Source organism: Opisthocomus hoazin, chromosome Z (genome assembly GCF_030867145.1).
Source record: "Opisthocomus hoazin isolate bOpiHoa1 chromosome Z, bOpiHoa1.hap1, whole genome shotgun sequence".
Lineage (NCBI taxonomy): Eukaryota > Metazoa > Chordata > Aves > Opisthocomiformes > Opisthocomidae > Opisthocomus > Opisthocomus hoazin.
In genome coordinates, this window is record NC_134454.1 from 10,895,582 (window position 1) to 10,922,275 (window position 26,694).

At 38.4% G+C, this 26,694-nt stretch overlaps 1 protein-coding gene across 1 annotated transcript; it reads right to left on the reverse strand.

The window, feature by feature from the left end:
* Nucleotides 1–464: 464 nt before the first annotated feature.
* Nucleotides 465–26,076, reverse strand: POC5 (POC5 centriolar protein). Its single transcript, XM_075446839.1, has 11 exons — nt 26,035–26,076; nt 25,720–25,867; nt 14,046–14,242; nt 13,482–13,658; nt 10,658–10,762; nt 9,200–9,379; nt 7,922–8,084; nt 4,540–4,658; nt 3,622–3,735; nt 2,564–2,740; nt 465–897 (listed from the first exon to the last, which is right to left on the reverse strand). Exons 1-11 carry the CDS (start codon nt 26,074–26,076, stop codon nt 754–756), a joined length of 1,566 nt encoding a protein of 521 aa, XP_075302954.1. The 3' UTR covers nt 465–753.
* Nucleotides 26,077–26,694: the final 618 nt, after the last annotated feature.

Below are 26,694 nucleotides of genomic sequence, written 5' to 3' on the forward strand. Positions count from 1 at the left end.
GTCTGTATCTTAGTCTGAAGTCTTACGCCTAGCTGCCCTCTTCTGTGCAACCTGTTTGGACACGGCTACAGAGCACCACAGGGCCGTGAAGACCAGACCGGTAAATCTTCAGGTTCTGGAATTACGGATCCAAGATCTCAAATTCTTAGATCCTGACAGGTATGCACCAAGTTCTGCAACAGCAGCTTGGAAAATGAGAATGTTTAACAATTTGACGGACTCTGTACCTCACCTGGCCAAAGGTGTACACCTTACACCTGGGTGTAAAGGCTACCACCCTGCTACTCTTCATTTAAGGATGCTGTTGTAGGATATAATTAAAATGCATGTTAACTACACTTCGTTGCATAAGCAACTAAAAGCATATGTAACAAAAATAAACTCAATTTTCACTTGAAAGTAGACGTTGGTAACACTGAAACTAAACAGAGAGAGTCAGACAAAAATCACATTCTATCCTTTATTTAAAAGTGTGCAAAAGATTCCTTAAGTAAAAAGTGTTTTTCTTAAGAAGTTCTCAAAACAGTTTGGAGGTGGAACAACATTTCAAGTTCTTTTTTCCCCCCTCCAGATGTTTACTATAAAAGCACTTTTACTTTAAAAAAATATTTTTTTTTTTTAGAAAAGGGTAAAAACATGATACATACTTTAGGCTTTGGTACATCAAATCTGAAAAGACTGGGAAGAGATTTAAACTGTACCTTGATAAAAACCCCCTTGATAAAAACCCCCACGTGTGAGAAAGATATTAGCTCAGTCAACAACTTGTATTGACTGAACACTGGTATGTGTTTGGCCCTGAAGCATTCGCCCAACTTGTCCCGCAGGTCTCCCAGCAGAAGAAGAATGGAGCACAGTTCGAGGATATTTAGCAGCAGTGGCTTGGGATATGGTTTGCTGAAAAGTAATCAGACACATGAAAACATTTAAAGGTCAGAAAAAATTCCCATGGCTCGAAGTGAGCTGTAGTTTAAACAGAAAGATTTGCAATCCAGCAAACTGAAATACATGTCTCAAAAAAAAAAAAAAAGGCTACTTTAACAGAACGAGTAATTTTTTCCTTCCTTATCTGTAAAATACTTTTTAGAACATCAAGTGCTAAACTTCCAGTTAACTAGGAACCCTAAGCTTTTATAACCGCAATCTTATTTCAAGGTCAGTTTGTTTGGTTTTTCACTGAGTTGTTCAGAATTTTTCTCTGTAGTGCTAATTTAATCATGCCAACGCTCCTTTTGAAGTTCAGTATTTGCTATGAGGAAGCCTCTGAAAGGAAAAGGTTTGTATTTATTTAACAACAAGGAATTTTCTCCCCCCAAAACTATCCACCTTACTGCAATAAACAGTAGTCATTCTGCTTTTAATTACGTTAAGCTCTCTGTCAGATTAATTCAAGAGGAATACTTTAGTCTGATTGACTTCCACTTAGACATTTATGTGCAGTAAGACTATATGGAATATATCTCTGGGGCTGTCACATTTATTACATTTTTAGAAGTCAGTTTTTGGTACAGTAGTTCAGGCACTTTGCTTGTCACACCAGTCACACAATCTGAATCCAGAAATTGTTCTTACTGAAAGAAGTCTCATACCAAACATCTAACCCCCTAAGGACATTCAATTTAAAAATGAATTTCTGCTTAGGAGCCCAAATTCTCGAAAGCTATGTGCGGCGTGCCACAGGGCTCTGATTCTCTACAGCAAATGAGTGAAAGCAGAACGTCCCTCACATGGACAGTTACCAGTATCTCCAGCTCAAATTAAGGGACCAGTGCAGCTCTGCTTGTTCTGGCAGTATCACTGAAGAGAAAATGGACTTTCAGATAGTACAGAGCAAACACAGATCCTACTTCACAGGTTAAAACATAAAAAACCATCTTGAACTGTTTCATACCCATCCAGTCAAAACGATTTTTTTTGCTCTGACTGGTCTAAGAGTGTAGTGATTGCCTAGGCCATTTAGCCACCGTCTACAGTTGTCTTGTACATTGCTTTCATACCCTATTAATGCGCTCATTTCGGTGTTTCCTTCAGGATAAATGAGGGAGGGAGAGCAATGCTAAAAATACAACAAGCAGCAGGCCTGACGAATTTAACTGCACCCAAACAAGGGTTTACTTTTTTCCCCCAGTAATTTGCTGTGCTCCGTCTGTCAGTCCAATCTGTATCTCTCCACCTCCGGTTCAGTCATTCCTCCTGCTGTACACTGTGAAGCTTGTCTTTGAGCCGTGGCTGCATGGTGATGACACCAAACATTGCTGTACCAGCTGACCACTTTTACAAAGAGGAAAACTCAGCAAAGAGCTGGCCAAGAAAGAGACGGCCAAAACTACTATACCTGTGAAATAATTACTACAGAAATAAGACAAACAGATTAAAGTGGGAGTATTTACTTGCTCTCCTCATCAGTGCCTTCTACCCAGCCCAAAGACAGTACCGTTTGTTAATTCAAACACCACTCAACTCTGAGCATTGTCGGATACCTCTTCACAATGGTTATTCTTCTTTAAATGACTACTGGATGTGTTGTAATAGCAATACTGTTACAGGCATAATTCTGACTTACCTGAGTGACTGGGTGATGTTTTTCGACAATGACTGAACTCATGGGTGGAGCAACTCCCATCACTGCTAAACTACCACAAATTCTGGCTTTTTGCCCCATATCAGCTCGGCCCGTGATTCGAGCAGTGATTGTTCTTCCTGCTTTCTGTTGAGCAGATGTTATTACTTTCGCCATGGGCTGCAAATAAGTTAAGTATTAGTTGGTAACAAATTCTAAACGTAATATTTACAATGCTGTAGTATGTCTGTTTAGTTTTATCAGCAACGTGCCTGAGCAGAACATGGGATGTTGCAGGTAATTCAGTCAGGTTATACAGGACTCAACTTGCTCCACCTAGCTGCAACCTGGTTTATTTCATCTTTTTCCACTGTTCAGTATGAGATAGCGTTTTGAGCAAGTGACTTCTATCCTGAGGGGAGTAAGGCTAATTTGACAAATATCAAGCAGCATGGATAGTTCAGCTTTGCTCACTGGCTGGATACTCAAGTGACAGCTGCAGGCACTTCCATCACCCTGGAAAGTCTTTCTAGTAGTGACATGGCAGGTACAAAAAAGTTTCCATGCAGTAAAATGCTGCATCTTTCTCTGACAGCTAGCAACAAACTGTATCAGATGGGAAAAAGAAAGGAGAGCACTGCAGAAGACAGCGCAGAGAAGTAAAAAGGACAGTTTAGCAACAAATACAGAAGAGGGAACGAGAAAGACATTTCAAACAGCAGCAAAGCAAAGCATGTTCTTTCTATAACAAAATGGTATCATGTGAAACACCAGCTGGTCCTGTTGCACTATGCGGAAGCGTACGTGCACTCTTCTACTCTTCATTTTGTCACACTTTCTCCTCCCACCTCCAAAAGTAATTTAAAATTGCTCCCAACACAAACTGGTTTCTGTAACATTGATCAGCATTTGCAAGCTAGTGTCTTCACACAGCTCTGTAAACTGTATGGCAGTTTCCTCAACTACATACTTGTGTTGCTCTGAAAAATGTGGACATAAGGACAGCCAAACTAGTACTTGTTATGTCTTAAAAAATAAAAAAGTTACTTTTAGCATATTACCAGTTTTTGAGCTGACGCCACCCCAGATCCTGCAGCGGTGCTAGTGACGATTGCTGGAGAATCAGAATCTAGCCTGGTCTGAGAAGTGCTTGCATGACCCAGGTGGGTAGAAAACTGTGAATGAAACCAGAGTTTACAAAGAATGAGTGCAACTTCCTAGCAAACACAGTTTTACACTTCAGACAGTTGTCTGACTATTCCAATTACCCTTCTAACTTTAACTTCTTTGCAGATTTCTCTAGTTTTACTGTTTTCTGGCTAACTTAAAAATACTTGTCTACAAATTGTAGAAACAGCGTCAATAACATTTGATACTATCAGAATGAAAAATCAGGAGAGAGGCAAGCACATCTCCTGTGTTCTAACCTGTAGTCTAGCATGAAATAGTTTTACAGGGGCAACATCTTCATGATGACTCCAGGGCAGGTCCAGAAGGTCCAAGCTACTGCATAATAATCTGGCTAAGCTGATACGACAGGACAATAAGCTGAGTTCCCTCTGTGTCTATATATGTTACACTTTTAAAAAACAGGCTTCAAGTCAAGCCAGCTTTTCTTCTTTTCAGATTATATCAAGTTTGGATTCTTTTTCAAAAAAACCTTAACAGTTTTTTTCCAGAAAAAGCCTTAGAGAGCAAATTCTGCTTATTATAGTGACCTTGTCTTCATTAGTTTAAGGCATTTTCAGTAAAATAAAGAACAGAGCTTAATGAAAGCACAGCAAGTCAGAGCAGCTGTACCCCAGTCACTTAATTTACAGAACGCATGTCTGATCATAGCCATAGGTTTCTTTTTACACTTAGACTGTCTTCAAATTCCTTCAATTCATGGGCTATGGCATTTATCTTTAAAAAGCTCCAACCTAGGAAGTTCACTTTTGTCACTAGCAAAGACAGTTCTGTTCCAGTGACACGCTTACCATGTCTTCCAGCTGAAGGGTAGCTGCTGGTGGAGGTGTTGGTGAGGGCGGATTATACTGTGAAGGAGGTAGCCTTCCTGCAACAGTGGTACCATTATCAATTCTCCTACTTCCTACATCTATTATTAGAAACACAAAGTAATGGTATCAGCACATAATCTAGCAAACCCTAGGGGAAAAAAAGAAATAAGTCACAGTAAAAATTTCACTATTCCTCCAGGATTTCTGTATAATCTAATTAAATGGATCAGCCTGTTCTTTATAGGGCGTGTCTGTGTATCTATCTATCTATCCAACCATTCCTGTATTTGATCCTTCTTTTCAGATGCTTGGAAAAAGTATTTTCCAAGGGACTTGTTTCTGTGTTACGCCTCAGCATCCCTGTGGCACTTGTCACATACCTGTAGTGCAAAGAACTGAGGTTCTCTATATTGCTTGCCAATACTAAATCCCGTGTGCAAGAGCTGCTCTTACGCTAGAGGCCCAAAATCCAGTTCAAGCAGAGAGCCCCAAAACACAGAAAGGCCATACTGGACTTCCGCTAGGGCGTAACGTTGTCAGTAAAATAAAATGTTAACTTTCCTGAGTATGCACTGCAATTTCAAGGAGTTACAGATCATGGTCAGCAGCATCTCATTTCCATGTACAAGGGCTGGACACTGGCTGTAGGGCTGGGATGACCTAGGGGTGCCCTACAGCCCTCATCTCCCCCCACCAGCAGGGTAAGCCTGAGCCTGCACAAAATCCGTCCAGGATTCTCTTGTCTCGCACTGCAGACATCCTGGGGAGGTCAGGTCTGCAGACCTAAGCCCAACATCTTTACCAAGCAGTTTCAGCCTTTTCCTTTAGAATACAAACTTCCTTAAAGCAAGCAGAGAGAGGTATTCTATTTTGGAAGCAGATGATGCTAGCAGCAGTTCCAGTACAATGGAACTTTGCTCATGCCAGGGAGTAGAGTGACACCATGTGGTAGCTGTGATTTTTTGGAAGACAAAAACCAAAAATACGCAAGTGAGCAGGAAAAATACAAGGAAAGTTGTTCAAATCGGTGTACTACTCAAAGATTTCAAGAGTGAAATTATGCCTGAGTAAGCATTTTGTACATCTATATGTACACATTAAGCTTAAGCATAGGCAGGACCAACACACAGTTACAGACCAATCAGATGCAATCTATATTACTTTAAAAAGCAATGTTAGGGTTTTTTTAAGTAAAAAGTCATGAATTTGTGTAGCTTCGATGTTCCTTATAATACATAAAGAGGTTCAAAATAATCTTAACACACTAATAATTAAAAAACACATATCATCTGTCAGTAAATCAGCCAGGTAGATCTTAGACCATCAACATTGACTCGAAATGTTACGGACCCATTGAGGTTGTGACACTTACACATTATTAATAACCTACATTATAGTGTACATTATATGCATGTTATTTGTATATTGTATGTATATAAAATTTGTATTATCATAAACTAATAATAATCTGTAAGGACACCAAATTCTGCTTTTATTTCCTATGACAGTAGGTGGTACTGCAGTGTTCTTGTGAATATATAATCACTGATTCTGGCACTTGGAAGTTTTAATGTCCACAGCTTACAAGACCAGAACAAATCACAATAATCATCTAATCTGATGTTTGAAGTCGCCCAATGTCTTGACCACTGTTCTACCTGAGGAAGAATGCAAGTAAATGGTTGTACAGCCATATAAAATAATTATGTAACTAACTTCATTAAAAGCACCATCCAGCTGCAAGGAAGAGAGATATTGTGCCTGGGGCAGGGGAGAAAGTGTGGTACAAGAGGCAGTGGAAGAAGATGCAGGCATGGGACCAAGGACAAAAGAGACTGTGAGATCTTATGAAGCCTGATGGGGACTACGGTGACCACAGGAAATAAAAAAGCATGATGCTGGACACCCAAAATGTTGGGTACAGGCACCCCAGCGCTGTCCAGCACAGCAAAATCACCAGGTACTGTGCCTGTGTAGAGTATCAGCTCCTGCTTCATAGTAAAAATCAAGCAAAATGTTTGGCCCATGAACCCCACAGGTTGGTCATGGCAGCTCTAGAGCTCAGTTTTCTTGTTTACTTCCTACTTACCCTCTTCTTTATGGATTTACAGAAACAATGCTTTCCTATTCCACATCACTTAGACATCATTATTTGAGAGACCCACTATCTTTTGCATGTTTTTGGAAAACAATAAACAAACAAATATAAGATAAAGCTTCAAGAGGGAGTAGTTAATTTATAACTCAGTGAAAAATAAACTACTTGGGCAACGTCCTGTAACTTTATTCCCAAACTCGGCATCTTCAAGAAATCATTCGTTCTTGACCTTCCTGAAACACTGATCCTATGTTTTTACTAGCACATAGCTGCTGCACTTAGCTAGTGCCATATTCCAGTTTCCTAAGCAACCGCACAAATATCGCGGATTTAACTGGTGCAACAGCTGCTCAAGTATGTATCCTCTTACACCTTCTTCAGGTTTTTATTTCCTCTTCGTATCTACATTTTTGGGAGGAATTTCTCTGAAGTAGTTCAGAAACTTCTCGTGTAAGATTGTGAAGTTTAGCAACTGAAGTTACTTGTCTAAGACCATTAATAACTGCTGCCAGTACCGCTCGTTGCTAAGCCATGTGCACTGCTGTGACACTTCTGCTGCCATTTCTCTTTAGTTTGCTGCACCAGCACGATTATGGTCCTGCTACTACAGATCACCTCACCTTGAGGGGGTGATTTATTTACATCAGTAAGGGTGTGCAGCTCCCTCCTGTGTAGCTGCACAAGTTCTACAAGTGCGCTGCTGATATAATTACATTGGTGTTTCCTGTTCTGGCTCAGAACTCCAACTCAGCACAGAGCCTGATCAATTTACCTGCCCTTTTTTGTATTAAATGGCAAGACTGAGAAAGAAGGGAGAGCTGTCTGGGAAAAGCAGATTCACTGCACACTGAGATTCCAGAGAACAGACAAGGGTTTTCCAGGATTTCCCCCTGACCCCGACATAACCTGGGTGCTGACAGAATTCTGGGTAATCTTCGACAGTATTTTAAGACGTTTGCTATCACTGGCTTCTGTTTCTGCCTTCCATTGCAGGTTACCACCCTCACAGCAAGGCGGGATGAAAAGAATATGTTCCACCTTTCAACTACAGCAGTACAGAGTTTAGCACCAGAATATTTCTCCACATATTCAACAGGACTTTTTAAAGCAGTAAGAGTGTGATGAACTGTATTGCCACAAATCTTTCAGATTAAATAATAAAAAAAAAGACAAAAAGGAGAATCCTTTAAAACAAACAAATCCAAACAAACCAACTCAACAATCCCCCCTCCCCTTCAGATTAGAGCTGCTTTTTACACTGACCAGGATCTGTCCTACTGTCCTTGCCCTGAAACATGGTCATTGCTTCCAGATTCAAAGCACATACACCACGCATAAAGGCTTTTTTCATGGTGTCTTCATACTGTTCTCTTTCACTGTGCAGTCGCAGAACCTCAGCTTTTGTCTGCTCCAAAGCAGCAGTTAGCTACAAAACAGAATAAGGAAACAGCTGTCATATATTTCTGAATGCAAACTATGAACATATCCCTCAATTAGCTTTAAAAGTCATTCACTATGTTTACAAAGATATGCCTTTTAACTCCAAAATCGCTGGTTCACCAGAGGTGAACAGCTACTTGTTATTTCTTTGTACTACAGCAGACTATTTGTACTAGAGCACATCAAGGACAAGCATGCATTTGAAAGCACTGTCTGACCTTACCCAACCACCTGAGCAGAAATTTATCTTGTCAGTTTTTGTCTTTTAGAAGTTAGGCATCTGGCACAAGCTAGATTTCCACAGGAACATGGATTCGCTCAACAGAGAGTAAGTGTTCCCAGAAAAATATTTAAGCATAGGGTGAATTGTCATCAGCAATCTCTCCTTTCTAGCTCCTGTAAAAAACTGAAAATGCTAAGAAAGGACAGACCAAGTTACCTTTGTAACTCACTACTTACTGTTTTTGTGCTGGTAAGCCACATTTGGTAAGCCTGTTCTTAAAATTCTGGGTTTAATTTCTTGTTAAAATACAAAGCCTTTAAAAAGTATATTTTAAAATTTTATTTACTTGCTGTGCACCAATGCATACACCGATAACGTAACTTCACCTTAAGCTCTGAAAATTCTTTAACAAGCTTAATTGGCAAGTTGAAGGCAAAATCAAACCTAAATTCAGCCTTTAACAGAGTAATTGTTACAGGAAAAAATACTGTGCTTATCATGATCATTCATAATAATAATAATGGTCTTCTACTTCCATTGTCTTCTTCAGTAAGACCTCAATATGCATAGCCATTATTAACTGTGTGCTCTTAAAAAACAAATGCCATCCCTATTGGTAGGCAAGCAGAGAAAGAGTCCAACTTACTTCACCCAGGCATGCAGATTTGCAACATTTTACATTATATGCAGGCGAAAAAAAAAGCCGTATCTAGAAACCATACTAGAGATCTTAGATCTCCTCAGATCTTCATGTGTACTTGGGAGCTTTGGTCTGCTGGAAAGTCCTCATGTTTTTCAAGCCTGCTGAGGAAGAGCTACTTTGGAGGGGTGGGGGACTGAAGGAGGGAAAGAACGAAAAAAAAGAAACCTTACTTTACCTCTGCAATTTTGGCTTCATAATCATTGCTGAGCTGAACACAGACTTCTTCTGCCCTTAACTGACAGGCTTTTGCTACTCTTTCTTTCCATTTTTCTTCACTAAGAGAGTGCCATGCTGCCCACACTTTCTTCATCAAAGCTGTCCGGAATTGTCTGTCTGCTATTCTATTTGCATATTCCTTAGGAAACAAATATAACCACATCATACGCAGGTTCAGATTTCCTAAAAATTTAAGTACTCAAGAGAGCATGAATGATTGATTTACAACTTATGACACAGACCACAGCAGGAATGCCTAAACTACGTTACACGTGCTGCAGTGAAGGGGTACACAACACAGCACCAGCAGCTCAGTGCTTCTTCCTGCACGCGTGTCACGGAGGGTTACTGTCTCCAGCGTCAGAAAGCATATTTGCGAACTCCTCGGTTACACAAAACAGGGTTGTTACTCTAAGCTTAATGACAGTTAAACAACATCTTCACATATGTGGTGTAACCGTGCACATGTGAAGCTATTTAGTGGGTATGTGGCACATTTTGATTCACTGCAGGAATCATAAAACCTGCAGTCACAAAGTTTGCAGATTATTAGCATAAAACACCTATCTTTTAAACAAATTTAAACTTCAGGATTCTTTGAAAAGTCTTATAAGACTATGCTTCTATTCTACTCTATTTCAAAATAGTCACCAGACATTAAATTATTTTTTCGGAAATGAAATAGAAAAAACAAAAAGAGCCGAGTGAAAACCAGACTTCAAATTTTTAGTAAATTCTAAGATGGGAGGGAAGGAAAAGAGAAAACGCTAAACGTCTCTGCAAATCAGCAGAGTTTTGGATAGCATCAATGAACTTCAGTCTAGCCAGGAATCTGTACTAATGAACAAAGGTCCTGAACAGCGCTTCTCCTTTTTATCAGCATGGATCGGGAAAAGTTTGCAGTCTTGACATGGGATCCTTCTTCTCTGTCATACTTCACTTAGAAGATTGTCTACTGTTAGAAACCTGACACAATACCCAACTTATTGTCTGTGATTATCTCTTAGCTACTTCAAGTTTTGGCAATGCAAGAACAGAGGGCACTACGTTTTAATTGTGAAAGTGGCTTCCCCAAAAAATCTGATACTGTATCATACCACTGTTCAAATGCAATGTGTTTGAAATTTAGATAGAGATTCCCTTGGCATCTACTTTGAAATGCAGGTATTGTAAACTATGGTGATTTGCTGAGAGCTGCTCATAGTAATTGGAGCAATATAAGACAAGTAGATGTTTTCCCCAGAGATTATTCTGATGTCAGTGTTCTTTTTAGAAATGATGCTTTCAAACTGTTATTTGACATTGTTAAACACATCAACATAGAAACACTGTCACTTCTTCAAACTGTAGCAGGAACCGCAGCAACTCTGACCCTTTAGAGTTCAGAGGTTTCATTATTTGTATTTTGTGCGCATACCTCTTGTTTGGCTTTAACATGCTGAATCCGCCACAGTGAAAACTTTCTCATCAACTCAGTTCTCTCCTTTTGTCTCTCTAATGCTTGGGTCAAGTTAGTAATCACCTGCAAAAATATTTGTTAACACTACTTCAATAGCTACGATCTTTGTAAAGTCAAACAGAATGTACTTTGTGCATCAGTTATTTTTCAATGAAAGCATTTGGTTTTAACAGACACTTTATCCTAAGTCTTCCCCCTAGTCTAATCAAGCAGGAAACAATAATCAGGCATTGAAATCAAGAGTAAAATTCCTGTGGCTTCAACACTCAGACTGCGGCACTTAAACCCTTTCACTGTGTAGTTTTAGGAAAAGTTCAACTGAATTGTTATTTCATCCTACATCTGCAAGCTTCTGTGCCACTTTCTAATAATTAAATGCTACTGTAGCATAAGGTCAGAAGAATCACTTATTTGCAAAGACAATTTTGACAAATCAGGAAAATTTATACTAAAAGTTACCTTTAGTGCATTATTAACTGAAGTATAAAGAAATGATTTATCTGCAGAAAGCTTATTCAACTTTCTGAGCAGAATAAACAAGCTAAGGAGTTGCTAAGAACTAGAAAAATCTGATTGTCATTCTCTTTAAAAGATCTCATGAAAGATATATATATAGGCCTACAGCAATCAAAACATTTGAGATGCAAGGTGGCCTGCTGGACAGAGAATGCAACTAGGGACTTTTACCATCAAACTCTAAATATGTTTTAAGTAGTATACAGAAACAGCTGAGGCTCCCAGATTAGAAATTAGGCCAGGGATGATGCAAACTTGGTACACCAAATCACTAAGTATTTCTCTATATTTTTTCCCAACTTCTTGAGCCAGATTCTGCCACACAGATTCACATCTGAGCAACTCCAGTCAGCAACAGTAACAAATATTGGGACTCTTGGGAGTAACTTAGAAGTTATTTTAACCACTGCATAAAGATTGTGAAGAACAATATTTTCTGATGTTATATGCTAATGTAATATGTTATACTGAATATGTTATATGCAATAATTATCGAACATACATTAATGACATTAATGATACTTATATAACTCTACCCTTAAATGAGCAAGGTTATCTAGCAAATTGTACAAAAATTCTATTTTGATTCAGTGCAGTATTTTATGCCAACTGTTTCAGTCAATCTTCAGAATGTTTAATGAACTAATACTAGGCAAAAGCTTGGTTTCTGTCATGCGTTCAAAATATCGAAGTCAGAAACAAATAGAGGTCAATTTGACACATTTGAAGTAATTTAAAGCTGATCTATCTCTGTAGTTCTCAGTTCTTCATAATACTGTATTTTAATAAATCTAGTATGAGCTACTTTTCTCTGCTTATATATGACTAATTCTAACTTTTTGCAGTTTCAGAGTAACTGTGCAGTCTCAGTTATATAAATAACAATGACTTTATCTAAAATTAGAAGTAAATTTGTGTAATTGTCAACAAAACAGGAAACAAAGGAAATGAATATAATATCAACTGCTTTGGTCAAAAAAGTGTCATATACTAACATAAACCATCAACTTTACATGCTGCGTACCTGTTAACACACACTAGAAGTCTTAGCCTAAATATATATTTGTTAATTGGCATATTTTTGCCATTAAAAAAAATATTTGTGAGATTTCCAGTGTGAAAACAAGAATCTATGGTATTCATAATCTTTGTGAGGCTGATTGACTTCGGGTTATGGTGATGTCAAAACGCAGCAGTTCTGATAAATATGGTGTGATATATGGAAGCACTACCACCTACTGTTAAGTCAAATAATTTTCTCTTGAAAACAAGTTTTTTTGTAAACAGTACTCTAAAATTGGCTGAATAAATAACTTCTCAGGTAGCAGAAAAAAAATACTGCTTTCAAAGTATCATCGAGAATTATGGTGCATTAAGCATTAGTGACACACAATGATATCCAATAGAATTAGATATGTTTGAGTGGCATACACTGAAATGATTGTGGTTCTGCATACGTACTAGTTACATGGTATTATACTAATCCTGTTCTTGTAATGTTACAACATTTATTTTTGCCTGGTCTGTAAGATTAGACTGTTTTCTAAATGAACACAGAACATCATGTTTCTCCATACTTTAACTCCCTCAATGGGCATTTTTTTTTTTTAAAAAAAAGGTAAATAGGAATTAAAACCCCAAACTCCATAAAGTGTTCTTAAGCAGAAGGTTAAAAATTCAGGACAGCAAAAAGAGGATTCAATTACATTATGTGATTGCAGGGCTGCAAAAATTTTATATCAATTTCCACTATTCTAGTTAATTTTGTACTTGCTGAGATTCTTGATAGCAGACAAGTATAACTCAGAAACCTCAAACGTACAAACCTAAGAATTTGCACAAATGTGTAATTCCTAAGAATGCTAAAATAGAGACTCTCTAACATCTAGGAGACTGACGCTCATTTGAAATTCAAGAAAACCAATCCAATCATTGAAAAATTAATGCCTTTCAAAGTGTAAGAGCTAACAGACTCATCTAAGCCAGTGTGACCTTCATGGAACGAATAAGGAACAACAATAGACCCCAGATTTAAGAAGCAAACAATGCAAAACACATATATACAACACATTAAATTTCCATCGTTAGTACAGGTAACATCAGTAGCAACAATGATCCTTTTCCTACTGTACAGTCTAAATATGTTATTTACTTCTCTATTTTACTTGCTGCAAAAATTTTATTATACAAAGTGATGGACCCCAAAATTCAGTGTAGATATTTGTAAAAAGAGAGGAACTGTTGAATTATGAAATTGAACAACTACCTCATCTTTTCTGCCAATAGAGATTTCACAAGTACGTAGCAACTCCTTCATGTTTTCCATCTCATTGCTCAATCGTCCTACATGCGCAGCGTGTTTCTCTCTCTCTTCTCTCATTTGAAGCTTGTGATGTTCAATCAAACTAAGCTTCCATTTTCTCAATTCAGTCAGAACATTTGTCTGAAAAGTTCAAGGGATGACAGTAGTGCAATTAGTAAAATTATTCCCTCCTTCCTAATCTTTTGATCTTAAAACACTTCGCAACTAAGGAGACATGAACACTTACAGTGATGCCTTCATTACACAGCCTGTTTATTAAATATTACCAGACATAATGAACTACCGAATGATAATAACCGAACACCCCTAATGGAGAAAGTTATTTCAAAGTTCTTGAACAAAGATAATCTAGTGGTTACAAGCAATATGCAACAACAATAACAACAATCAAAAGAAAACCACAATTTCCCAGTGCAATCACACTGCAACTTTTCCTGCACTCTCACTTACTCTACAACACACTGACATCTGTATATGATTTTTAAGGATTCCATACAAAATAAATACCTTAAGACTTCCACTCCAGAGATCAAGTATGTTTTCTATTTGAGTTACTTTTTCGTCGGGTAAAGTTAATTCGGTCGCTATGGTTTCGTTGATTTCTCTTGGACCATGTGTGGACCCTTGTGAAGAAGTCTCTTCTGAAAGAACAGGGCAAAGTCTTTCCATATTGGCCTCAGAAGGCTCCTTCATGGGTATTAAGACTGAAAATCAAACAACGAATAAAGATTGACAGTCTGGAAAGGCTAACTAGTCTTCATTCTGAACGGAAGTCAGAAGCCAGGAATTAAAAAACCCTCAAAACCCCAAAATAATTCTGCCATCAGAAACCTCCTTTCCCCATGTTAAACACATCAATTCAAATATATGCCTCCAAGATACAAGCATATTTCAACCAACATATTGTAACAGTAGTCAAATCAAAGCTACCACTCCCTTACAGCACAGATTTAACGTCATTTCCTGTTAAAGAGGAGACTCACAGCAAGTACCAAAAAAACAGCACTGCCAGAAACAAAGAGCATCTCTCTCAATAAAGTCTCAATAAAGACCTCTTGCTGGTTAACATCTTGGGTCAAAAATCTAAAAACTTTTGCCACTTTCCTTAATGACACTGTAAACTATTGAGGTCAGGGGCTTTCCCTTGTGCATTTGCAACGCAGCCTGTGGGTATATTTCAATATTGGTATGCACCTGCACCCATTTTTCTTACAGCCTCTACCTCTAACAGCTAGTTAGATTTCAAACTCTTTGAGAAAGGAAGTGCCTATTACAAATTTATATAATGCCTTACACAATAAGGCCTCACTTTCAGGTGGTGTGGCTAACTACCACAGCAACAAAAATTGATCCATAACCAGAAACTAATGGGCATGTGTTTGAGTTTCAGGCTGATGGGAAGAAAAAAAGGAGCTAAGAATAAAGAAGTTAATACTTAAGTAAACAGAGGAGATGATATACTGTTTCATACTTAGTTACTCATTACACAAAATTTGTTATCCGAGTTGATAGCTCAATAAGAAAATTTGGAAAGAAGACGGATAGCAGATTCCTGGTATTAATAACAATCAGGACAACTTCAAAAGAATACTCTCCTCCTTTCGTAAATGGAGAGAGGAAACCTCCAACATTTTAGTCTTCATTTCTGAAAACAAATATTGTTTATATAACTGGTTTAATGGTAGATCAGTACTATTTTCTGTTACAAGCATGCAGAGATAAGCTTAACTGTTTGTCACAAAGCAGTATTCTAACATATATTCTGTATAACACACAGAACTGTATGTTTCTAATTTACTCAAGGCTCACCCTGATTGTTGACACTCTTTTACAGTTACTGTCACTGTTAGGTCTCCTGTCCAAAGGAAGTGAGAAGAGCTGCCCGACTAATACCCCGCCCCCCCATCAAGCAGGCTGAATTCCTACTACTACACTCACGCTCCAAAACAACACGGAAATAAGGAAGAAATGTGATGCAAAGGCAGTTACAACTGCTTTTTGGCGTTTCCCTCAAGGTCATACACAACTACACACCACAAAATTAAAATCAGCTTGAGCTGAAGAAGCCCCACCTAACTCACCATTTCTCTAGACTAAATTCCCTACCCCATTACATAAGCAGAAGATCATAAACAGATTATTCCCAATCACACCAGTATATTAAGAACACGGTCTAGCTTCTTGTCATTGTTTCTCCTGCAAATGAGAGAAGTATTGCTTAGCTAATGGCAGAATTTGAGTATTTGTTGCTTGTAAAGATCTCCAAAAAATACGACATGCTGGACTGATGACCCAGACTGCTTGAAACAGGTCTAATTTCAGTGATGAAGAATGTGGTTGGCCTTTCACAATATAAAATATTTGGCAGTGTTACTGTTGTCAGGTATCCCAATTCTGTCCCTGACCACTCGTTCCCATTCCTGCGTGTCACTGCATTCTTCCTTCAATTGTGACATTGCTGTAAAACGCATGAAGGTTTATTTTTATTTTTAAACTATTATTATTTGCTAAGATTATAAAGGCAGGTAAAGTAAAAGACACATCCCACGGGGCACACCTTTGGGATGTATTTTGAAACACTGGAAAGAGCTGGGGGGGGACCCTTTAACTCGGAAGCAATTGATTGAGTATTGTAATCATTGGTGGCCGTTGTATACTCTGGATGATGGGGAGAAGTGGCTAGAGGACGGGACACTGCGTTGTAATACCATTTTGCAATTGATTTTGTTCTGTAAAAGGGAAGGCAAATGAAAAGAGATGACATATGTAGATTTGTTTTTCTCGTTAAGAAATCATCCGGAACGGCACAGGCAGCGTGGGATACATCCACACGATTCTATGATGATGGCTTTAAACAAAGGGAAATCTGAAGAGGATTTTTAAAAGTGTTGTTCTGCTTGTAATATTGGTAAAAGGTGTTTAAAATATGGACTTGAGGAAGATTATGTTAAGTTAATGATTGCACCTTGCTGGAGATGGGGAGATAATCAAGATGATGAAAATTTGGAGGCTGATAATCCTTCTGCTTCTCCTGGAGGATGGGGAGGGGGATTCAGCGCGGTTTCAGGAAGAACACGGAAAGGAACGGGGCGGGGGGGGGGGTGGCTAAACCGGCTCCCCTCCAAGCCCTTCTCCGAGAAGTTAAGGGAATGAGGAAAGAGAATTTTTAGTAAGTACAGGGAACACTTGTTCGGTATTGAACACATGTAAAGGGAAATGTAGTCGTAAATCAGTAGATGTTGTTGGTGCGACAGGGCAAAGAAAAAATAGGCTTTTTTTTTAGAGCCATTGAAATTTAGATTGGGAAAACAGTGGGTAACTCACCAGTTTTTATATATGCCTGAATACCCTTTGCCTTTATTAGGGCGAGACTTGCTAAGTAAATTAGAGGCACAAATAACTTTTAAAAATGGGGAAACTGAATTATTGATACCAGAATCAAAAGCCGTAGAGGCGAGAGTGTTTACGTTACAGGATTCTTCTAAGGAGGAACACATTCCAGAAGAGGCAGAAAACGCAGTAATCCCCTTGGTTTGGGTAAATGAAGTTCCGGGATGGTCTAAATTAGCAGAACCGGTAAAAGTGACCTTAAATCCTGGATCCAAATTGGTAAGACAAAAACAATATCCTATTAAATAGGAGGCTTGAAAAGGATTGAAGGGGTTAATCATGAAATTTTTGGAATATGGACTTTTGGTAGAATGCGAGTCAGAATATAACACTCCTATATTACCAGTAAGGAAATCTGGAGAAAAAGAATATTGACTAGTCCAGGATTTAAGAGCTATAAACCAGATAGTTCAAGATATACACCCAGTAGTAGCCAATCCCTATACTTTACTGACATCTCTGAAAGAGGAACATAAATGGTTTACTGTACTAGATTTAAAGGATGCCTTCTTTTGCATACCTCTGGATATACAAAGTCAAAGCATAGTTGCTTTTGAATGGGAGAGCCCTGCTACAGGACAAAAGATGCAATTGACATGGACTGTACTTCCACAAGGATTCAAATATGGCCCCACAATATTTGGGAATCAGTTGGCAAAAGAATTAGAAATACAGAAGAAACAGAGCCAGGAAAAGAGAGCATTGTTGAACTTAAAAAGGCATTGATGATGACCCCTGCTTTGGGTTTACCTGATTTAACCAAACCTTTTGAACTGTTTGTCCATGAGAGGCAACATCTGGCCCTTGGAGTGCTGGCACAACGTCTGGGATCCTGGAAGCGGCCAGTAGGGTACTTCTCTAAACAACTTAACAACGTGAGTAAAGGATGGCCGGGATGTTTATGTGCTGTGGCAGCAACAATACTACTGATTCACGAAGCTCGAGAATTGACTAAGGTCCAAAAGATAATGGTGTATATACCACACATGGTAGTAACTGTTTTAAAACAAAAGGGGGGTCATTGGTTATCCCCCAGCAAAATGTTGAAATATCAAGTTGTCTTGCTGGAGCAGGACGATGTGGAATTAAAAACCACAACCATTGTAAATCCAGAAATGTTTCTGTCGACAAAAAATCCGACAAAAAAATCTAGAACACGACTGCCTGCTAACTGTTGAACAAGTCTATTCCAGCAGACCAGACCTGAGTGATGAGCCTCTGGAAAATCCTGATTTGGAATTGTTCACGGATGGAAGCAGCTTCGTGAAAGAGGGAAGACGAACAGCCGGATATGCTGTTGTCACCACCACCAAGGCACTGAAGTCAGGAACGCTACCTGCAAATACCTCGGCACAAAAAGCAGAACTGGTGGCGTTGAAACAAGCCTTGCGAATGGCAGAAGCAAAAAAGGTAAACATACAGACTGATTCCAAATATGCATTTAGTGTAATTCATGCTCATGGAGCTATCTGAAAAAAAAGAGGACTGCTCTCAGCCCGAGGATCATAGATAAAACATAAAGAAGAAATCCTTCAGCTCCTAGAAGAGGTGCAGAAGCCAAAGGAAGTGGCGGTGATGCACTGCAAGGCTCAACAATTTGGTCAGACAGCTGTAAACATAGGTAATCGATGGGCAGACAAAGCAGCAAGAGAGGCTGTGGAACAAGGTATCCTTGCACTAGTACCAGTAAAACAGATAAAAATCCCGAATCTGAAACCAAAATATAGTAAATTGCATGAGCAATTGGCGGGACAATTGAAAGCATCACAAAATACAGAAAGGTGGTGGGTAACACCAGAAAAGCAGGTAATAATAACCCCGCAAGTTATGTTGGAACTCGCAAAACAAAAACATGCGCAGACACATTGGGGTGTAAATGCTATGGTCTGGAGTTCAAAATCATCTGTAGTGTGTGTAGGAATGACAGAAATAATTAAATCGATAGTGGCCAAATGTCCAATTTGTCTCAAAAATAATCCCTTAAATCGAAAAAAGGCACCCTTAGGAGTTACAAAACAGGGTAACTCCCCAGGAGACTACTGGCAAGTTGATTTTTCTGAATTACCTAGACAAAATAGATTTAAATATTTATTAGTATTAATTGATACATTTTCTGGATGGCCGGACGCCTTTCCTTGTCACACCAACAATACATGAGAAGTGGTTAAAATATTGCTGAAAGAAATAATACCAAGGTTTGGGGTACCAATAGGTATGTCTTTATCCTGATAGAGGACCACATTTGGTAGCAAAAATAGTTCAACAAGTAAGTAAAATTTTAAGAATAAATTAGGATTTACATACCCCCTGGAGGCCGCAATCAAGTGGGAAAATTGAAAGAATGAACAAAACATTAAAAAGACAAATAAGGAAGATTTGTCAAGAAGTATCTTTAAAATGGCCACAAGCTTTACCATTAGCACTCCTGAGAATCAGAATCCAACCAAGATCTAAAGATGGTGTAAGTCCATACGAAATCTTGTATGGCAAACCTTATCAGACTCCTTTAATACCAGGGGATATGAAAATAACAGGGGAAACAGATTTAAAAATGTATTTGATTTCTTTAAGAAAAACCCTCGAAGCACTCCGAAAACACGTTGTGCTGACCAAGTTGCTTGCGTTGGATACGCCTGTGCATCAGTATCAACCAGGTGATTTTGTGTACATAAAGACTTGGAACTCTGAACCACTGCAGAAGTGGAAGGGACCTTTCCAGGTACTGTTAACAACTTACACTGCGATCAAAGTAGAAGGGGTGGAACCGTGGATACACTACACTTGAGTGAAGAAGGCCCCTTCACAGAAAGTCATCAATAGAAGTCCAAAGACTGCAAAACTGATCTCAAAATATGTCTAAAAGGGGGGCTATCATTGTAAAGTATGGAAAAATGAATTCTGACCTGGAGACTGATAATGATGAGAGCATTGTTTAAAGTATTAAAAGTAAAAACAAGAAGTAAGGATCGGCTATCAATAAAAGCACAACAGTTAATACACTTCCCAAGAACTCTAGAAGAAAATTGGCTTGACAAAATTTTCAATAGATTGGGGTAGAATCTGAGTTCCTGAGTAAAATCCTTAATTAGTACTGGGCTACATTTGTTAATCAAATTTTTAGTGACATTACTCATTTATTATTGTTTAAAAAGGAACTCACCAATAAAACAGCTTTCAGTTGAATGATTATTCAGACAGTAACCAAAAGACAAAATTTAAGTGATTCGGTCACGACAGTCCCATCATTATATAGTGGATAACTGAATTTTTATAAAATCATTATTGACAGTAGAGTATTGAATTAATGTATAACTAAAATATAATTTAATTTAAGATGGAAGTATTGAAAAGATGATTATTTCAAAACTTCCAAAGGGGGGAAATGTAACCAGGGTGATAAAATCAGTTGACCATAAACATAAACAATGCTGCTATGTTTCTGGTACAGCCCTACCCACCTGGACATTAGGTCTGGGAACAGAAGGTCTAGTCTCTAGGTAACTATTAATGTTAAACAATAGTAGTGAAGGGGATTTTTAATAGAAATAGCATTATAGTACCTATCTATTGTGTAAATTAACTGAAGCAGAGAGTCTTGCATCTCCATACAAAGGGGTTAGATTTTGATAGGGGCTAGAAGTCGCGTAGAAACGGTCAAGACGACCCTGCTGTGTGGGTGGGAGCCAGAAGAGAACTGAGTTTGCGCAGAAACAAAAGTCAATCAACAAACACTGTGATGAAGAGGATGAGCCTTCATCTTGGGACCCCAGACGACCACCAGTAGGAGGCACTGCGCAAGCGCCGCTGGGAGGAGTCTATGGAAATGACTTCTTGGAACTGATTTGAATATGAAAGGGATAAGTTATGTAACCTAATGAATATGTGTATTTTTGATCTATATAAACTGCACGGAAAAGGTATGAGGTATGCACGTTCGGCGGAATTATCCCCCGTGCATCCAGCGCTGCAATAAAGAATGCTGCCTGTTAACACTACATTGGTGTTAAGAGGTTTTATTCCCAGATTTTCGGTGACAGTCTCCTTCTGTCAACTCTTTTCCTCCCACTGCACTACATGATGTCACTCAGTTACAGTGCACTAAGATACCATGGACATGAAACCATTTGAATAGGGTGAAGTATGAAAATGTACTTCACTAAATAACCGCCACATGCATCTAACAAATCTCTAGAGAGCATTCTTGTTTATAGTAGACGTAACAAAATCAGCTGTCTTTTCAGATGTCTGTTATCCCAATACTACTGTTTTGAGTTTTTTATGTGTTCATCTAGTATCTGACATTTTCTGCTTTTAGTAAGTAAATAAGCTCTGACAGACTCTCCCACGTGATTTTCTATTAGTGGCCCAAGCTGAGGGCAGCTATTTGCTAACATTTTTGCAATGCAAAATTTTTATTACCATCAAGTATAAGAGCCTTTCTTTCCCCCATGACAATTAATCACAGCTTGCAAATGACTATTGTTAATTAGTAATACCAAGCATATTAAAAGATAACTCTATTCAAATGTTTCAAGAGAAGCAACCAAGGGAATGGAAATTTGTCCTCTCACTTCTATTGCAGACCTTTAGGCAGTAAAAAGGAACAAAGACTTCACAGGCTACACGTTTGGCTCCAGGCAAAAAAAAAAAAAAAAAAAGTAAGAGCATAGCCCCTATCACCCAGTTACAGAGACAGCAGATGGTGCTGGCTAAAATATTCTCAAAGATGACTGAAAACGGAGTATATAGCCATCTACCAAAAACTAAGCACCCAAGTCTAGTGTTTTCATTCTGATCCTCTTTTTTATGAACATGATAACTGTAAATGTAACAAATGTAACATGTAGGGGATGTTATCACTTCAGGTGGTCAGAAACAAGTCTTGGTTCTTTGTGAATATTAGGACGGTTGCAAGACAAGGGACTCCTGAATAATCCCTTTAGGTGCCTGGGCCTTGGGAGAACAGGTATGCAAACTACAGAGATAAGGAGGCTGCAGGATAATCTGAAGACCCCCGCCGAGAGACGCCAAACAAACATGTGCGACGGACATTACCATATATTAATGAATTCTTGGAAAAGCCATTACTATGATAAACATTTCTTGGAAATGTAATGAATATGTATGTTAACATAGCATAAATACCTAGTAACTGTGTCTCTTCGGTGCACACGTTTGGAGGAGAGATCCCCCGTGTGCCCGGCGCCGTAATAAAGAATACCTGCTTAATAGTCTGCCGACTATTGAGTCTTCAATTCTGGCTTTTCACAGCATCAAACAGTAGTATCACACATCACAAATATTCCCTTACAAAACAATGTTCGACTCAAACCAGGCGACAAAACTGAGCAGAGAGAGCACTGGAGACAAGACCTGAATTGGGATTTGCTCCATAATATCATTCCACACATACGGGTTTGAAATTTTCTACTTCCCTTTTAAGAACAACTTCTCAGTCCGCAAAATGCTTCCAGCAGCTGACCTGAACTGCTCTACAATTCAAGAGTTTCACAAGTGTATTTGAAACCTGGCAATCTGCTAGTTTGACTGATCAACAGCCTGCTACAAGGAGTAAGATTCAGCGGAGATAAGCACTATGCTAATGATGCTCAGGGAATAATACAGGGAGTGACCACAGCTGTTGTAAAGAAAGCTGAACTTCTCTCAACACAGGGAGGGACAGAGGGTGGCCTTTGTTTTTCGTAAATGGCTGTACCGTTTGAGTGGATCAACTGGTTATGTAAGTGGCCTTAGTTAATCAAAAAGTGTGAGTGCATTCCTCTGCCAGCCAGAGGAACACGTGGAAAGTGTTGGCTCAACCTAACACAGTATAAAAACTGAGCAATCAGCAAAATGAACTTTCAACAGAGCAACGGGCTTGAGCTGGCTTTAACCCACGTAGTCCTTTCTGGCAACTAAGGATGCCCGGTGTCACGACAGTTAGTGTACAGAGACTGGTAGCAGGAATCATGTTTGTACTGTGATCTAACTGCATATCACAGTTACTCTACCATGCTTTGACTGTTCACCAAGTCCTGCTCAGGTTTTGGCTAACACACAGCGCATGCTAAGGCCTGGTGTATCGTGGGAATAGTGCCGTTAGGTCAAGGCAAGAGCAGCCTGTAGGCAGGACATGACTGACAGAAGGGCTGAAGGCCACCATGCAGCCATTATCACCTGCAGCTTGCTGTCTTCTGCAGCTGTAATCCTTGCACACTGACTGACTGTCTGGCAGTTCCTTCAGAATCCACTAACCTACAGAAATAGCATAGAACAAAACTGCAAGCTGGAAGGTATAAATAAACACATCAGCTTACCAAAAAGCTTTTGAAATGTATCCAACAGCAGCTGAACGGCTGAGGCTTTCGTGCTTCTCAGTGTGATAGAGGGGAGGTCTGCACCGCAATGGAGGAGGTAGGACGAGCACTCTCTCTGTCGGTTAGGCAACTATTTTGCTCACAGGGGTGTGAACTACAAGTTGCAAGTTATGAACAGGAGAACTTATGAGTTAGAAACCTCATGAATTAAGGGATGAATTAGCGAACTCTAACATGTTAGACTAGTCTATACAAAGGGGATTAATCTCGTTTGAGGTGCTTGTTCCCTACCGAGCTCAGAAAATAAAATTTCATTTACAGAGCATGCTGATCTGTAAATTTGAGAGATCCAACGGACCATGACATGTGTTTGCATTGCGATTTCAGTATATTGCTCTATCTCTTTGCTAAACCAAGATCCCTGTAACAGCAAATGTCATCAGATAAGTAAACTGATATTAGAAGACTAAACCCTCCTCGTGTGCAGTATCTATAGGAATCTCACCAGAGAGTATTGGACTCTCAACAGTAGCCACAGAATGTTCTTTAGCTACGGAAGTCACAGCTACTTCAAACGTTACCTTTAGTTGAATCTATCAGACTGCAATTTCTGGTACCTCGACCTGACGTAACAGATGAGGATGTTTTATTCCCCCAATCAAAACATTATGTATCATGATTTTTTAAATGCCAAGCAACTTCTCTTATTCTAGGAGTTGCAGCAATACCTCTTACTACAGTGGAATTTTTTTCTAAGATGTTTGACTGTTCAGGAATAATCGCCATAGTACAAAACACCAGCAGCTTCTACTGATCGGATTTCTTATGGTACAACTCCTACTCAGGACATAACTACACTGGATCAAATTAATAACATTCAATATGTAAAAGTCAAAATGCAAAGGCTGCACTTGAAACTCTTCTGTTGGCAGAAGTTTTTCTAACATTATTCACATTCTAATTCTAGATCTACCTCCAGTACAGAACATTCTTTCTCTCCAAATCTCCATTCTCATGCTTTCACTGAACCCAAAATCACTCCTTCTACATGTCCTATGGTAGTCTGATATTCATAACAACCACACTAATTCTGCATGGGGAGAAGTTATGGATATGATGTCCTTAAGGACTAAGATTCTCCATTAGTTTATGAAAATGATAAAACATCTCTCCTTATGGCATATTGGAAAGGGAGGTTTTGGTTTAGGTGTCTGAACGTATCTAAACTCCACTGCACTCACTCTTTTGGAAGGATACAGAGCATAACCAATACTACCACCCTCATTTTAATCACCTTCCTTATTTTAATAATATGTTTCTAGGTATTTTTTTATTATGTTGTATTAACATGAGTTAACTAAATGGTAGTTGACAGCTTACTAAGACTGCTTTATATTCCAGTGAAAACAACATACAATTTAAGAAGATAGATTTATTTTTACTCATGGTTCGTTCTCTAATATGAGATAAACAACTTTCAGTGTTTGTATTGCCCTTTGCAAACACACTAGTAAATTCCTGCTTAGCAGAGAGTTATTTACCTCTGATCATCATGGCCAAGAGTTCCTGCACACATTAGCCATGAACAACATTTACTTCAAGACAACGATTAGCACCAGATTTACACAGCACTTCAATGCTGCTTAGCCTCTAGTAGTAAAACTATCTACACGTTACACCTCACGCTCCTCTAAATAGTAGAGATAAATCCATCTTCAAGGGTCACAAGAGGAGTGAAGAGAAAACTGTAGGTAAATATTTTTATCATAAAATAGCATGATAAAGAATAGAAATTAAAGTAAATTTTTCCTGATTAAGCTAAACTCCTCAGTAAAGAAATAACACAGGTATGATTGCTTACTATCTCTTCTGAAGAAAAATTAAGAGAGCTTCCTCACTCTAAATGCTAGTGACAAAAGCAAACAACACATAACCATAAATACCAGTGCTACTAATGCATCACAAGACACTAAGTTTATACAGTCCTAAATACCAAGCAATGAAGTAAAACTAGAATAGAGTGACTGAACTAAAAGTGCAAGAATGGCATTCATGTAGTGACCTGATGAGTCATTATACAAAGCCCTTTTAAGGAACCCTTACTTCCAAATAGTCATACTTTAAATACTCATTTATCTATCATGGCAGCGCAGGTATGAGCAAAAACAGTTGTGACCTGCCAAATTTCTATGAAGTATGCTCTAAGTAAGGGCACCCCTTTCTGCATTATTACACCAATTACTTTAAACATCTGCATCACAAAACACAGAGAACACATTAATATTATCATCTGAAAGCTATGTCAGAGGGAGAACTCTTCAATGAATATGCCTTCCTAAATTTCTTGTTGTGCAAAACATAAATGTATTATATACGACCTATGTGTGTTTTTCAAACAGAAGCTATGAGAAAACTGAATTAAAAAGTAACATCATTGATCTTGTAAGCTCAATGCATAGCTTTGCACATATTACCTGGAGTCTTACAGTGAATGGCATCATCTGTTATGCTTGAAAATCTGCCACCTGCTCTCTGTTCTGAAGCAGGTTCCAACCACTTTGAGACACACTGCTGAAACTTCGGAGTCACTACAGCATAACAAAGTACCTCTTCATATTCATCCTGTCAGAGTGATGACAAATAATTATAAAACTACATTTCTGAAAACTAGGTATATGTAGGAAGGAGTGGAAATGGTTTTCAATAATTTTTGAGAGGTTTTTTATTGTTATTATGGTGAAAAGTAAGATGATTTCCCTTAAAGTTGCAAAAGGGCACTGTTTTCCTACCATGATTATAACATCTTTCTCTTGTTTCATGAGCACCTTCATTCCGATTACAACTAGATGCACTGTAATACTTACACTGAAAGACTTTGCTAGATGCCAGAATTGGATACTATAGTAGGCACCTTAAAGAAAAACATCAACAAAAAAAAAGTTCCAGATCATGTAAGATATTAATCACCTGATACTATTTCTATGCATTACTATTACTGTGAAGAAAAAAACATATTTTTATAGCCAAGACAAAGATGCCACTGAACACAGCCACATTTCACATTCCACAACACCACTATTTCTTCAGTGGCAGTTCTAAAGCCAATCACTGAAAGACATTTGAATATCCAGCATTTTCTTTAGATTAGATAGAATTACTCTCACCTTATATTATGCTTTTTTTTTTAATTACATAGTTATAGGGAATGTGTATACATATCTAATATAAAAGATTTTCTGTTAAAAAGTTATAAACCAATCTAACTGGTATGTGGCATTATACTATGTATCAAAATAAGACAATTACAATTTTTTTAAAACCTTCTAGTGAAACAGATTTTCAGTATGAAAGTATTTACAGTTCAACATGAAACTGTGAATAATCTGTATTACAGCTTAAACATACAATCCAGTAATTAAATTTAAAAAGTTCCAGTAGCAGTTAAATGC

What these genes read in the sequence shown, in the direction of transcription:
- POC5 (XM_075446839.1), bottom strand. Translation starts at nt 26,076, where the DNA reads ATGAAGGTGCTCATGAAACAAGAGAAAGATGTTATAATCATG. An exon ending in ATGAAGCCAAAATTGCAGAG is followed by an intron (nt 8,085 to 9,199) that starts GTAAAGTAAGGT and finishes TCTGTTTTGTAG; the next exon opens with CTAACTGCTGCTTTGGAGCA. An exon ending in TGGCGTCAGCTCAAAAACTG is followed by an intron (nt 2,741 to 3,621) that starts GTAATATGCTAA and finishes ACTTATTTGCAG; the next exon opens with CCCATGGCGAAAGTAATAAC.